Source organism: Salmo salar, unplaced genomic scaffold (genome assembly GCF_905237065.1).
Source record: "Salmo salar unplaced genomic scaffold, Ssal_v3.1, whole genome shotgun sequence".
In the NCBI taxonomy this organism is placed as follows: Eukaryota; Metazoa; Chordata; class Actinopteri; order Salmoniformes; family Salmonidae; genus Salmo; species Salmo salar.
Window position 1 is genome coordinate 1 of NW_025548647.1, and position 15,512 is coordinate 15,512.

Consider the following 15,512-nt stretch of genomic DNA (forward strand, 5'->3'; position numbering starts at 1 on the left):
CATTCTTCTTGTACCAGGTGTATTTGTCCACAGGTGGGTTGGCATCACTGCTGCAGGTCAGAGTCACTGAACTGTCCTCCACTATTTCACCAGAGGGACTGACTGACACTGTGGTCTTTGGTTTATCTGATGTAAAATACCAAACATTTTGTCAAAGTGATATTAACAGCGAGTAAAAATAAAAGTTTTGTTCTGTAATGATTGATAAAGTAAGACATGTCTCTTTTGCCTGAATGCATGATACTTGCTGAGTAGAATACGGTACTATTGTACTGTACTCACACACTGCAGGAGAGCTGAGACCATCGTGGCCTTTTACAGCACAGTAGTAGCTGTCTGCATCCTCACTGCTGATGGAGTACATGGGGAGGAGGTATCTTGTACATTCTGTCCATTCCTGTACCAGATGTAGGTGGGGTTGTCAGTCAGAGTACAGGTAGTGATACAGGTCAGTGTCTTCTGTCCCTCTGCAGCAGGAGTCACCTTCACCTGCAGACCTGAAACAATATGTATAAAACCACATACACCTCTGTGTTAACAGGATGGTTCATTTATTTTCTCCTGTAATTCAATATGATTTACAGTTGTATCATACAGTGTAGTATTACCTGTGACAGACAGAGTTGTTCCTGGGAAACTATGACCCCATTTCTTTGTTTTAGAAGTGAAGCGATACTCAGCTGAGTCCTCCTCTCTCAGATCTGTGATTCTCAGGATGAAGGGACCTCTGTATGTTCCAGTGTACTTCACACGACCTGTATACCCTGGGTCTGTGGTTAGGTCTTCAGGGGGTCGACTTATCACTTCTAAACCAGAATGTTGATGTGGTGGAATAATAACCACCATAAGTACAGGATATGTCCACTGTTGACCCCTTCAAGACACAGATTCTCCTCTTGGTGTAAGTTACTCTGCTGCAGTCCTGATCCTGAACACCTGAAACACAGTGACATAACAAGAGGACAACTGGATTATATTCTCAGTTCTTTCTAGAAATGATAACAGTTCTAATATTACATAGTGAAACCAACACACACAGAGGTTGTACGGTATTGTTAATTAAAGAAACACTCACACACTGCAGGAGAGTGGAGATCCTCATGGCCTTTTACAGCACAGGAGTAACTGTCGTCATAGTTACTGAAGACTGAGTATTTGTATTGGGGGAGGTGCTCTCATCTAGATGTTGTCCGTTCTTGTACCAGATGTAGGTGGGGTTACCAGTCAGAGTACAGGTGGTGCTACAGGTCAGTGTCTTATACACTGAAAACTGTTGAGAGTCACCTTCACCTGAAAACCTGAATTAAAGGGGAGTAAAAACAGAGTACATCGTTTAGAATTAATGATTAAATTCATGACTCTTGAAAACTGTATAATGTGCTGTGCAGTGTTACCTGTGACAGAGTACATACATCTATGACATTGTCTGTAATTTCTATGTAATGGTGAATATTAAAGTATTACCCTTCTCATTCACCTTAAATGATTGATACTTCCTAAGTAGAATCCTAGTTTCATTCATACTCACAAACTTCAGGAGAGTGGAGACCCTCGTGACCTTCAACAGCACAGGAGTAAATGTTCACAGAAGAATCCCAGACCACCAGCATATTACTAGAGTATTGTTGGGAAGTGGGCTCATCTAGACGTTGTCCGTTCTTGTACCAGATGTAGGTGGGGTTGTCAGTCAGAGTACAGGTGGTGATACAGGTCAGTGTCTTCTGTCCCTCTGCAGCAGGAGTCACCTTCACCTGCAGACCTGAAACAATATGTATAAAACCACATACACCTCTGTGTTAACAGGATGGTTCATTTATTTTCTCCTGTAATTCAATATGATTTACAGTTGTATCATACAGTGTAGTATTACCTGTGACAGACAGAGTTGTTCCTGGGAAACTATGACCCCATTCAAAGTTGTCTGTTTTAAAAGTGAAGCGATACTCAGCTGAGTCCTCCTCTCTCAGATCTGTGATTCTCAGGGTGAAGGGACATCTGTATGTTCCAGTGTACTTCACACGACCTGTATACCCTGGGTCTGTGGTTAGGTCTTCAGGGGTCGACTTATCACTTCTAAACCAGAATGTTGATGTGGTGGAATAATAACCAACATATGTACAGGATATGTCCACTGTTGACCCCTTCAAGACACAGATTCTCCTCTTGGTGTAAGTTACTCTGTTGCAGCTCTGACCCTGAACACCTGAAACACAGTGACATAACAAGAGGACAACTGGATTATATTCTCAGTTCTTTCTATAAATGATAACAGTTCTAATATTACATAGTGAAACCAACACACACAGAGGTTGTACGGTATTGTTAATTAAAGAAACACTCACACACTGCAGGAGAGTGGAGATCCTCATGACCTTTTACAGCACAGGAGTAACTGTCCTCATAGTTACTGGAGACTGGGTCTTTGTACTGGGGGGAGGTGCTCTCATCTAGATGTTGTCCGTTCTTGTACCAGATGTAGGTGGGGTTACCAGTCAGAGTACAGGTGGTGATACAGGTAATTGTCACCCAATTTGGCCAAGTTGAATAAGTCACCTTCACCTGCAGAGCTGGAGTAGATCACAACATTAAAACCCTGAATCACCTGTTCATAGTTTAATCACGTGATGCAAGACATTCCCAAACACATTTAATTCTTCAATCTGTTTCATATATACAAATCTAATTTCTAGACCTATATGGACAGTAGATTTTAATTGAACCGACTAGCAGTATAAAGCATGTAACTGTACCTGTTACAGACAGAGTGACTCCAGGATCACCAGTATATAGAATGTTACTGTACCTGTTACAGACAGAGTGACTCCAGGATCACCAGTATATAGAATGTTACTGTACCTGTGACAGACAGAGAGACTCCAGGATCACCAGTATATAGAATGTTACTGTACTTGTGACAGACAGAGAGACTCCAGGATCACCAGTATATAGAATGTTACTGTACCTGTGACAGACAGAGAGACTCCAGGATCACCAGTATATAGAATGTTACTGTACCTGTGACAGACAGAGTGACTCCAGGATCACCAGTATATAGAATGTTACTGTACCTGTTACAGACAGAGTGACTCCAGGATCACCAGTATATAGAATGTTACTGTACCTGTTACAGACAGAGTGACTCCAGGAACACCAGTATATAGAATGTTACTGTACCTGTTACAGACAGAGAGACTCCAGGATCACCAGTATATAGAATGTTACTGTACCTGTTACAGACAGAGTGACTCCAGGATCACCAGTATATAGAATGTTACTGTACCTGTTACAGACAGAGACTCCAGGATCACCAGTATATAGAATGTTACTGTACCTGTTACAGACAGAGTGACTCCAGGATCACCAGTATATAGAATGTTACTGTACCTGTGACAGACAGAGAGACTCCAGGATCACCAGTATATAGAATGTTACTGTACCTGTTACAGACAGAGTGACTCCAGGATCACCAGTATATAGAATGTTACTGTACCTGTTACAGACAGAGTAACTCCAGGATCACCAGTATATAGAATGTTACTGTACCTGTTACAGACAGAGTGACTCCAGGATCACCAGTATATAGAATGTTACTATACCTGTGACAGACAGAGAGACTCCAGGATCACCAGTATATAGAATGTTACTGTACCTGTGACAGACAGAGTGACTCCAGGATCACCAGTATATTTCCCTCCAGTCTGATCTGTTATAAATCTGAACTTGTACGTAGCTGAGTCTCTCTCTCTCAGGTCTGTGATTCTCAGGTTGTGACCATTCTTCTTATCCCCATGATACTCCAGACGACCTGCATACTCTGGGTTCTGACCTAGATCTTCAGGTTCTACACCAGTCCCCCATTTAGTGAACCAGTAGGTTGATGTGACTGTACCACTGGGATATCTGATAGAGCAGGACAGCTCAACTGTTGACCCCTTCAAAACACAGATACTCTGAGTGGTGTATGTAACACTCCAGCCATACTGACCCAGTACCACTGAAACACAGTCACACAACACAATGGTATCAGAATGAAGACAAGGTCTATTGGCTTACACTGAAGGTAGGGTTTGTCCACACTTTGTTGCCGTAGTTCCTGATTTGAGTGTGAATGGAAACCAGAGATAAGCATCACTCAGTGAGGTGTGAAAGATAACTATTTAAAGTGAAGTGGAGATTCCTAACAGAACACACCAGAATAACATTATGATTCTTAACCTTTTAGAAATGTCTGTAGATTATTAAACAGAGCAACTAAAAGATAAGAATGAGACCATACCTGCTACAGACCAGAGAAAGACCACCAACACACTTCCTGCTGTTCTCAAGGCCATTGTTGCATCTCCCACCCTGCAGTCTTAGAAACATAAACAACAACTCACTCTATAGCTGGTGAATAACTACATACATACCATCAGGGGCAGCAGGTAGGGCTCTTGTCAAAAGTAGTGCACTCTATAGGGAATATGGTGTCATTTGGGATGCAGTATAACAACACATCATCACCACAGCCTTGAGTGGATGGTGTGTAAATAACATCATTATAATAGTTTGGTAATATGGTCTGTGTCAGAGGTATCGGCAGGTAGCATAGCGATTAAGAGAGTTGAGCCAGTGACTGAAACATTGCTGGTTCAAATCCCCGACCTGGCAAGGTGGAAAAATCTGCCAATTTGAGAAAGGCAGTTACCACCAGGTTGAATGATAGCTCCTATCCCCAAGCTGTGAGGATAAACAACAAGTCACACACACATACCTTTAATATCATCATTATATGATAGTGTCTGTATTCACAAAGTATCTCAGAGTAGGATCTAGGATTAGTTTCCCATTTAGATCATATTTATATGGACCAGCAGGACCTGATCCTAGATCTGCACTCCAAGTCTGAGACCCTTGAGTACATGACTTATGGCTAAAAACAAACAACTATATTTCAAGATATCAAGAGTACTTACAGACTGAAGGGGAGAGGTCTTGTACAGTGAGTCAACTGACTGGTAGTGAGTGGGAACTGCTAGTAAGTGTCAGTTCTGTGGTTGATACATATTTATAGTAGTCAGAACACAAGTAGCTGATGCAGAACTGTCCTTTCCTTCCTCTTTAAGTCATTAACATACATGACTACCAGAACAGCATGTCAGAATAGTGTTTACTATAGCCTACTATATGGAATGTTTATAATATAGTAGAATGTGTTTACTATAGCCTACTATTTGGAATGTTTATAATATCTTAGAATGTGTTTAATAGCCTACTATTTGGAATGTTTATAATATAGTAGAATGTGTTTACTATAGCTGTCACGGCTGTCTAGGACCAGTGGAGATGTGGAATCAGGAGCAGGAGACAGAGGGCCGGAGCAACTGTGTTTTAATAATAATAGCAACACGCAATAGCCGTAGGGCACAGGGCGCGTGGCGAAGTCCGCCAGGGGAAAACACCTTCCCAAAATAAGCGCACTGAAAAGAAAAAGCGCACGGGGCGAGGCGCCGGCCGATCCGGACGGCGACGGTGGAATTCTTGTAGCATAGGTGGATCTAGAATATCCGCCGCCGGAACCCAGCACCTCTCCTCCGGACCGTACCCCTCCCAGTCCACGAGGTACTGCAGGCCCCCCTACCCGACGTCGGGAGTCCAGGATGGCTCGGACTGTGTACGCCGGGGCCCCCGATGTCCAGGGGGGCGGGGGACCTCCAGCACCTCATCGTCTTGCAGTGGACCAGCTACCACCGGCCTGAGGAGAGACACATGAAACGAGGGGTTAATGCGCTAATATGAAGGGAGTTGTAACCTGTAACACACCTCGTTTATCCTCCTCAGGACTTTGAACGGCCCCACAAACCGCGGACCCAGCTTCCGGCAGGGCAGGCGGAGAGGCAGGTTCTGGGTCGAGCCAGACTCTGTCCCCCGGATTATACACGGGGGCGTCACTGCTGTGGCGGTCAGCGCTCTCCTTGTGTCGTTCACCAGCCCTCCTTAGGCACTCCTGGACACCATTCCAGGTCTCCTGAGAGCGCTTCACCCATGCCTCCACCGCAGGAGCCTCCGTCTGGCTCTGTTGCCATGGCACCAGGACCGGCTGATACCCCAATACCGCTGAGAGTTCTGGGCCATCTCGGCCCATGGCACGAACTGCGCCCACTCCCCTGGCCGGTCCCGGCAATACGACCGCAGGAACCTGCCCACATCCTGGTTAATGCGCTCTACCTGCCCATTACTCTCGGGGTGGAACCCCGAGGTCAAGCTGACCGAGACCCCCAGCCTCTCCATAAACGATCTCCACACCCTGGACGTGAACTGGGGACGCCCGATCAGATACGATGTCCTCGGGCACCCCATAGTGCCGGAAGACATGGGTGAACAGGGCCTCCGCGGTCTGCAGGGCCGTAGGAAGACCGGGCAAAGGGAGCAGACGGCAGGACTTAGAGAACCTGTCCGCAACGACCAGGATCGCCGTATTTCCCTGGGACGGCGGGAGATCCGTGAGGAAATCCACCGAGAGGTGAGACCAAGGCCGCTGTGGAACGGGGAGGGGCTGTAATTTCCCTCGAGGCAGGTGCCTAGGAGCCTTGCACTGAGCGCATACCGAACAGGAAGAGACATAACGCCGAACATCCTCAGCCAAGGTGGGCCACCAGTACCTTCCCTTCAGGCCCCGCACTGTCCTTTCCACCCCAGGATGACCCGAGGAGGGTAGAGTGTGGGACCATCGGATCAGGCGATCGCGAACACCAAGCGGAACGTATTTCAGGCCCACGGGACACTGCGGTGGAGTGGGTTCTGACCGACCCGCCCGCTCGATGTCCGCATCCACCTCCCATACCACCGGTGCCACCAGACAGGAGGCTGGAAGTATGGGAGTAGGATCGATGGTCCGCTCCTCGGTGTCGTAGAGACGCGACAGTGCGTCAGCCTTCCGGTTCCGGCAACCTGGAATGTACGAGAGGGTAAAGTGAAACCTCGTAAAAAACATGGCCCACCTTGCCTGACGGGGATTAAGCCTCCTCGCTGCCCGAATATACTCCAGGTTACGGTGGTCGGCCCAGATGAGAAAAGGGTGACGTGCCCCCTCAAGCCAATGTCTCCACACCGTCAAAGCCCTGACCACGGCTAACAGCTCCCGGTCCCCACATCATAGTTGCGCTCCGCCGGGCTCAGCTTCTTAGAAAAGAAGGCACATGGGCGGAGCTTCAGAGGAACGCCCGAGCGCTGCGATAGCACAGCTCCTACCCCAGCCTCGGACGCGTCCACCTCCACTATGAATGGCAAGGAGGGGTCCGGATGCGCCAGGACGGGTGCGTTGGTAAACAGAACCTTCAGACGATGGAAGGCTCTGTCCGCCTCTGCTGACCATGGTAGCCGCACCGGCCCCCCCTTCATTAGTGAGGTAATGGGAGCCGCCACCTGGGGCGGCCAAAACCCCGGATAAACCTCCGATAATAATTTGCGAACCCAAAGAACCGCTGCACCTCCTTCACAGTGGCTGGGGTTGGCCAATTACGCACAGCCGTCACGCGGTCACACTCCACCTCCACCCCCGAGGTGGAAATGCGATATCCTAGAAATGAGACGGCTCGTTTGGAGAACTCACATTTCTCAGCCTTGACGTATAGGTTATGCTCCAGCAGCCGCCCAAGCACTTTACGCACCAGGGACACATGCTCGGCGCGTGTGGCGGAGCAAATCAGGATGTCATCGATGTACACCACCACACCCTGCCCGAGCATGTCCTGAAGGACCTCGTCCACAAAGGATTGGAAGACAGCGGGAGCGTTCTTTAACCCATACGGCATGACGAGGTACTCATAATGGCCCGATGTGGTACTAAATGCGGTTTTCCACTCGTCTCCATCTCGGATACGCACCAGGTTATATGCGCTCCTGAGATCTAATTTCGTGAAGAAGCGCGCCCGTGAAATGACTCCACTGCCGTAGCAATGAGAGGTAGCGGGTAACTGAAACCCACTGTGATAGCATTTAGACCTCTATAGTCAATGCACGGGCGCAGACCTCCCTCCTTCTTCTTCACGAAAAAAAAGCTCGAGGAGACGGGGGACTTAGATGGCCGAATGTATCCCTGTCTCAAGGACTCAGTGACGTATGTATCCATAGCCACCGTCTTCTCCTGAGACAGAGGATACACGTGACTCCTAGGAAGAACCGCGTCGGCCTGGAGGTTTATCGCACAATCCCCTCGTCGATGGGGGGGTAATAGAGTCGCCTTCGTCTTACTGAAGGCGATAGCCAAATCGGCATACTCTGAGGGAATGTGCACTTGGTCTGGAGACTTGGTCTGGACTCTCCACCGTAGTCGCACCGATGGAAACTCCTATGCACCTACCTGAGCACTCCCTCGACCACCCCGTAAGAGCCCTCTGTCTCCACGAAATCTGAGGGTTGTGCGTGGCTAGCCAGGGGATTCCCAGTACCACCGGAAATGCTGGGGAGTCAATGAGGAACAGGCTGATACGCTCCTCATGACCCCCCCACATCTGCATAACCAGTGGCACTGTGACCTCCCCTACTTGGCCTGACCCTAGCGGTCGACTATCTAGGGCGTGCACGGGGAAGGGGTGGTCCAGCTGAACCAGGGGAATCCCTAACCTCTTCGCTAACCCACGGTCCATAAAACTCCCAGCTGCACCTGAATCGACTAGTGCCTTATACTGGAAGTGAGGGGAAAAATCAGGAAAACAAAGAGGTGTACATGTGGTCGACAGGGGGCTCTGGGTGTGGCTGGTGCGGACTCACCTGGGGGGTCGAAGTAGTGCTCTGCCTGCCCACAGTGTGTCCTCTGCGTCCACATCGGGTGCAGGAGAGACCCCCCCTCCGGTCCTCCTCGATGCAGTCCCCCCTATCTCCATGGGCTGTGGAGCGGGGGGACTGGGAGGCGGAACGAACAGGCCCCGACTGGAACGTCCCCGGGAAGCCAGCAGGTTGTCCAGTCTAATGGACAAATCCACCAGTTGGTCTAGGGTGGAGGCGTTGTCCCTACAGGCCAGCTCCCGGCGGACGTCCTCGCGAAGGCTACACCTATAGTGGTCTATCAAGGCCGCTCGTTCCACCCCGATCCAGCGGTGAGAGTCCGGAATTCTAGGGCGAAATCCTGAGCGCTCCTCGTCTCCTGTCTCAAATGGAATAGCCGCTCACCCGCCGCCCTGCCCTCCGGGGGATGATCGAAAACCGGGTGAACTCAGGGTAGTCGCCCCGAGCCGAGTCTGGGCCATCCCAGACCGCATTGGCCCATTCCAGGGCTCGACCCGTGAGACAGGAGACGAGGACGCTCACCCTCTCTTCGTCGGAGGGGGGGCGGACAGTTGCCAGGTATAGTTCCAATTGGAGCAAGAACCCCTTGCACCCAGCGGCCGTCCCATCGAACTCCCGGGGAGGAGTAATCCGGATACCACCGGCGCCCGCTTCAGGGGGTGTGTGTAGGGGCGCAGGGTGAGGGACCGGAGCTGGTCCAGCTGGGGAAGCACCTCTCTCCCAGTTCTCCAACCGGGCCAACACCTGGTCCATGGCCGAGCCTAGGCGGTGGAGGAGGCTGGCGTGTTGAGAGACCTGCTCAGCCATGGACGGCGCTTCTGCTCCTGCTGACTCCATTGAGGTGCGGGATTCTGTCACGGCTGTCTAGGACCAGTGGAGATGTGGAATCAGGAGCAGGAGACAGAGGGCCGGAGCAACTGTGTTTTAATAATAATAGCAACACGCAATAGCCGTAGGGCACAGGGCGCGTGGCGAAGTCCGCCAGGGGAAAACACCTTCCCAAAATAAGCGCACTGAAAAGAAAAAGCGCACGGGGCGCAGCCCGGCAATATAATAGATAATAACAGTTTTCTAATCGCAACTGTCCTGAGTGGACAATAAACAATCCCGCACGAGAACCCCAACTGAAAATACACACTAAATGACCCCCCACTAATGACAAACACAAAACAGGTGCGAGATACAGACAAAACCAAAAGACACAGAAACAACGATCGGTGGCAGCTAATAGGCCGGCGACGACGACCGCCGAGCGCCGCCCGACCGAGGAGGGGCGCCACCTTCGTTAGATACTGTGACAATAGCCTACTATTTGGAATGTTTATAATATCTTAGAATGTGTTTAATAGCCTACTATTTGGAATGTTTATAATATCTTAGAATGTGTTTACTATAGTCTACTATTTAGAATGTTTATAATATCTTAGAATGTGTTTACTATAGTCTACTATTTGGAATGTTTATAGTATCTTAGAATGTGTTTACTATAGTCTACTATTTGGAATGTTTATAATATCTTAGAATGTGTTTACTATAGCCTACTATATGGAATGTTTATAATATCTTAGAATGTGTTTACTATAGCCTACTATTTGGAATGTTTATAATATCTTAGAATGTGTTTACTATAGCCTACTATTTGGAATGTTTATAATATCTTAGAATGTGTTTACTATAGCCTACTATTTAGAATGTTTATAATATGTTAGAATGTGTTTACTATAGTCTACTATTTGGAATGTTTATAGTATCTTAGAATGTGTTTACTGTAGCCTACTATTTGGAATGTTTATAATATCTTAGAATGTGTTTACTATAGTCTACTATTTAGAATGTTTATAATATCTTAGAATGTGTTTACTGTAGCCTACTATTTGGAATGTTTATAATATCTTAGAATGTGTTTACTATAGTCTACTATTTAGAATGTTTATAATATCTTAGAATGTGTTTACTATAACCAACTATTTACAATGTTTATAATATCTTAGAATGTGTTTACTGTAGCCTACTATTTTGAATGTTTATAATATCTTAGAATGTGTTTACTATAGTCTACTATTTAGAATGTTTATAATATCTTAGAATGTGTTTACTATAGTCTACTATTTAGAATGTTTATAATATCTTAGAATGTGTTTACTATAGCCTACTATTTGGAATGTTTATAATATCTTAGAATGTGTTGCCTTGCCCCTCAGTTCTACATGGAACAGGTCAAAGTTCTATATATTTATTATTATTTATCTAAGCCTTTTTTACCAGGTAGGTTGACTGAGAACACATTCTCATTTACAGCAACAACCTGGGGAATATTTAAAAGGGGGGATGAATGAGCCAATTCAAATCTGGGGATGATTAGGTGGCATGAGGGCCAGATTGTGAATTTTAGCAGTGGACACCAGGGTTAACACCCCTACTCTTACAATAAGTGCCATGGGATTTTTAGTGACCACAGAGAGTCAGGACACCCGTTTAACATCCCATCCAAAAGACAGCACCCTACACAGGACAATGTCCCCAATCACTGCCATGGGGCATTGGGATGTATATTTTTAGACCAGAGGAAAGAGTGCCTCCTTCTGGCTCTCCAACACCACTTCCAGTAGCTTCTGGTCTCCCATCCAGGGACTGACCAGGGTGAACGCTGCTTAGCTTCAGAAGCAAGCTAGCAGTGCGATGCAGGGTGGTGTGCTGCTAACAGTTGGCCAGTTCCATGGACTTGTAAGTAAGCATTTCATGATAAGGTCTACGCCTTTCATTAGATTTTCCTTCTATTCTACAAACCCATTCAATTTATACTCCTCATCAGCTGCATCAAAGTGCTGCTGAAGTGTGCTCTAGACTAGATCTCTCCCTACTGGTATCTCAACATTACTGCATGATAAGGGAATTATATAATAAAGGTAAATTAATAAAGAATTCATCCCTGAAACGTAACTGATTAGTAATTAATAGTTATGTAGCATGTGTAATGAATAATTAAAGTACTGAATGTAAGTCCCATAAGGTCTAGTAGAAGACCCGGGAGGAAGGGAAATGTGTGTGTGTGTTAGTGGGCCTAAGGGAACTGTAGACATGTGTTTGACCTGACCTGGAGAGACTTAGGAGAAAACAGGGAGTAACCTTCAAGGTTCCCCTAATCTCGGGGGAAAGGAACAGGCAGCGCTGGGGAGTGATTAATAGTGGTGAGAAGTCCGGGAGGGATACAATTCACCTAGTGTTCGTGTGTATGGGTGTGCGTAGGATATCTATTGTTTGTGTGTAGGTATGTGCGTAAGCGGGGAGTGAGCATAAAATGAACAACTTTGTGTAATGTACTTCAGAACGTTCTCTGAATAAACTGTACGAACCTTTTGCAGAAAGCTGAGTCCTTGACTAATTATTCTTAACCCAGTGTCTTACAAACCTTGGGGATTAGTCAAGGCTTATTGATTGTTAATTATTATCATTGGGATAGAAGATTCCACTGTCACGTCCTGACTATAGTAAGTTGTTATTTTCTATGGTAGAGTGGTCAGGGCATGACAGGGGGTGTTTATCTGTTTTTTTGTATGTCTATGTTCAGTTTCTAGTTCTGTATTTCTATGTTGGTTTTTGTTTGGCATGACCTCCAATTAGAGGCAGCCGGTTGTCGTTGTCTCTAATTGGAGGTCGTATTTAAGTTGATGTTTGTCCCACCTGTCTTTGTGGGTGATTATATTTTGGGTAGTGTGTTTTCTTCTCTGCGTCACGGTTTGTTGTTTTGTGTTCTTTCAAGTATTTAAGTGTATTGCATTCAGTTTCACGTTTAATAAATATGTGGAACGAAACCGACGCTGCATTTTGGTCCAATCATTCGAACAGCCGTGACACACTGACACTGCACCATCCTAATAATAATGTCCTCAATAAAGTTGGGCTAATAACAACATTACAAACTGACAATAAATCAGATAGAATGGTGAAACACAACACTGTCTTCATGACAAAGTCACATTTAACCACACAAATACGTTTGTAGTCGTACAACATGCCACTGTCATTCTGTTACACTCAATACGTCCCAAATGACACCATAATCCCTACATAGTGCACTACCTTTGACCAGAGCCCTATGGGCCTGGTATGACTGTGTGCGTTTGCATGCCCTCTCAACTTGACTGGCCTGCAGCCCTGTCAATCACCCTTTGCACCGCTGTTTATACAACTAATCAGGGTACTTGGATGCGCTGCAGGACACCGCCTCCCCTCACCTTTAGTTAGGGCACGGCATCGTCAGTCTTGAGAAGAAGTGTTGTGTTGCTGACAGACTTTTGACATGCAGTTCCTTACTGAAGTGTGAGACCAGCGAATATAACCACACAATAATATAAAACATCTTCAAATGGAAACAGCTGTGTCTGCATGTATGTGGTGGTGGTGACCATCAAGAGTAGAGTGACGGGCCTCAACACCATGTTCTGACCAGACAGCACTATAGTGGACAGAACCTAAACCAATCAGCATTAAGTACGTAGCGGGTCTCGGCATTGTCAGCTAAGCACTCAGACGAGATCCAGCTGTTTATACATGTAAAAACGGTCTGGATGACCTCTACTAATCCCTAGGTACTGACTCAGGAATGTGTGAACGACCACAGGGATGTCTGACAAAGGGTTGTTATTGTGACCACAACAAGGCCCTCCGGTTCACTTTGGGTTCTTATACAACAGGATTTCTAGGAGGAAAGAGATACATGGAAATAGAATTAAACCTTCTCTCCAGCTGCCTCTTACCCGTTGTGCATTTTGTCCCTTCCTGCCTCCCGTCCAGGATGATTACATCATGCAGTCAATGCATCTGTTCGACGTCATTTAGTGACACTTCCTGTGGGTGTGGCATACCAGAAGGGACGCCCATATTTACCCCCACTGCCCCCGCCCCATGCTCTATCCAAAAACAGACTCAATGGAGATGTCAGGGGGGTAAACGATACCTCTCCATTGGATCTCCACTCTCCCATCCACCCCTCACCCCTCTCTTCCTACCTGGGAAAGTTTCACACTAGTTAGGGGGTCATGAAACATATGACATCACATTCTCACTAAACAATGATGTATTCTATTCTCTAACTACTACTTGGACAAAATGGTGGATATTCATCTAAGGACAAAGGCTTTAAATGAAGAAATAAACTGAGATATATTAACAATCATGGAACATTCCGGTATGTTCCATCTTTCTGTGTTCCGGAGTGGAATGCCCTCGCTGATGGAACTACCTTCAACACTCCAATCATCCATGATGTCATATTGTGTCTGCATGATGTGTTTTAAAATGGCAATAAATAATATTTCATGTAACAGGACATTTGCTCCTTCTGAAAGTGTCTGTGTTTATTTTGTACAGACATGATGATGATATTGAAGGTGAATAAACCACTATTGCCCTCCAAACCAATGTAAATGTATTATTTGTAGTTACTGTATGTACTGTACACTATAAGAGGTGAGATTTTGAAAGCTTTTCATTTCCTCTCCACTGAAGAAACTGTTATAACAAGGTGGAAACAATGACAATGAAGTTTATTCTGAAAAGACTACAAAAAATATCACACTTCACACATTTTTTTAAAGCAATAAGAAACGTTGCATCAAGCAGAACTCTTTCCTGGACATTGAGGCAAAATTGTGCCTTAACTTGTCATAAAAACTATTTAAGAAATCACACAAACGTATATTATGTGTATCATGTTACAGTACCATATGAAGTAATACAGTAGTTCATATTAAGACTCACAAGTCTGATGATTTTTTCAGACAGATTGTTACGCCCCTGAAAAAGGGGAGAAATAATCACGAGCGTGATATGGTATCGTTTCCTCAATAACCTTTAGTGCAATCATTTTACAAAAGTAACACATTTTACAGAACAACAGATCTACAGGAAAGAGCTAGTGTTGTAGGGTACAAGGCTTATTCAAGTCACAACAGTATACACGAATTCACTGAAACATATACTAATATCAATGTAACTGTCAAGCACAAAGCTTTAACTCAGTAAACCATAACTCAATTTATCAACAGTCAATAAAGTGTTTGAAAAACCATTATACAAACAACACCGCAAAATATCTTATTAATAACAACGCACATGTTCATTGATGATCGACATAAAATGGCAGCTACTCTCAGTACGAAGCTATCCTTCATGCAACCGAGCAGAGCTCATATTACTCTCAGAAAACTTAACTCTAACTTCCTCAAGATGTTACTAAGACACACCTAAACACTCTTGACATGTTAGCGAGTTATTACATTTAAATGACTCTGTTTAATCTTCAATAACGTACCTGAAAAAGGGGAGAAATAATCACGAGCATGATATGGTATCGTTTCCTCAATAACCTTCAGTGCAATGAGGAAAAACCCGCGATTTCCCCGCGAACTTGGGTGGAGACCAGAGCAATCGATCTCAGGCTCATAGATTAAGAGCATTTAGTAGATCACAGATTAACACTTTTCCCCTTCAATTAGGCACCACAAAATAAAGTAATCAATGTAATGTTTACACATTCCTTTTACAATTCTTACCCTTTGTACGCTTGACGGATTTTAACTTTTTAACACAATTATATGAATGTTATCAATCTCTATCAACTAATATAGAATGCATGATCTTTTTAACCTTAGATGTTTTAAGATCCTCACATACTATGAACTTACTAATACTTTTTAATGTATAACAGGCTATGAGTATTTCCTTTAACCTGTCACAATAACATA

General features: G+C 45.5%; 1 protein-coding gene and 1 long non-coding RNA gene across 2 annotated transcripts; both read right to left on the reverse strand.

Moving 5' to 3' along the window:
- Positions 1-45: 45 nt before the first annotated feature.
- On the reverse strand, positions 46-785 carry LOC123733205 (uncharacterized). Its single transcript, XR_006763658.1, has 3 exons — positions 609-785; positions 283-497; positions 46-126 (listed from the first exon to the last, which is right to left on the reverse strand). It is a non-coding gene; the product is annotated as an uncharacterized lncRNA (long non-coding RNA).
- Positions 786-1,248: 463 nt separating this feature from the next.
- On the reverse strand, positions 1,249-15,239 carry LOC123733203 (uncharacterized). The gene is made up of 7 exons (XM_045712621.1): positions 15,080-15,239; positions 4,277-4,354; positions 3,650-3,994; positions 2,343-2,567; positions 1,871-2,203; positions 1,529-1,759; positions 1,249-1,298 (listed from the first exon to the last, which is right to left on the reverse strand). Exons 1-7 carry the CDS (start codon positions 15,222-15,224, stop codon positions 1,249-1,251), a joined length of 1,407 nt encoding a protein of 468 aa, XP_045568577.1. The 5' UTR covers positions 15,225-15,239.
- Between the last annotated feature and the right edge of the window lie 273 nt (positions 15,240-15,512).

Bases quoted from the DNA above. Each gene is read 5' to 3' on its own strand.
- LOC123733203 (XM_045712621.1), bottom strand. From the start codon at position 15,224: ATGCTCTTAATCTATGAGCCTGAGATCGATTGCTCTGGTCTCCACCCA. The intron at 2,568-3,649 runs GTACAGTAACAT...GATCTACTCCAG, and splicing joins AGTCACTCTGTCTGTCACAG to CTCTGCAGGTGAAGGTGACT. The intron at 1,299-1,528 runs GTGAGTATGAAT...CCTTTAATTCAG, and splicing joins TCTCCACTCTCCTGAAGTTT to GTTTTCAGGTGAAGGTGACT.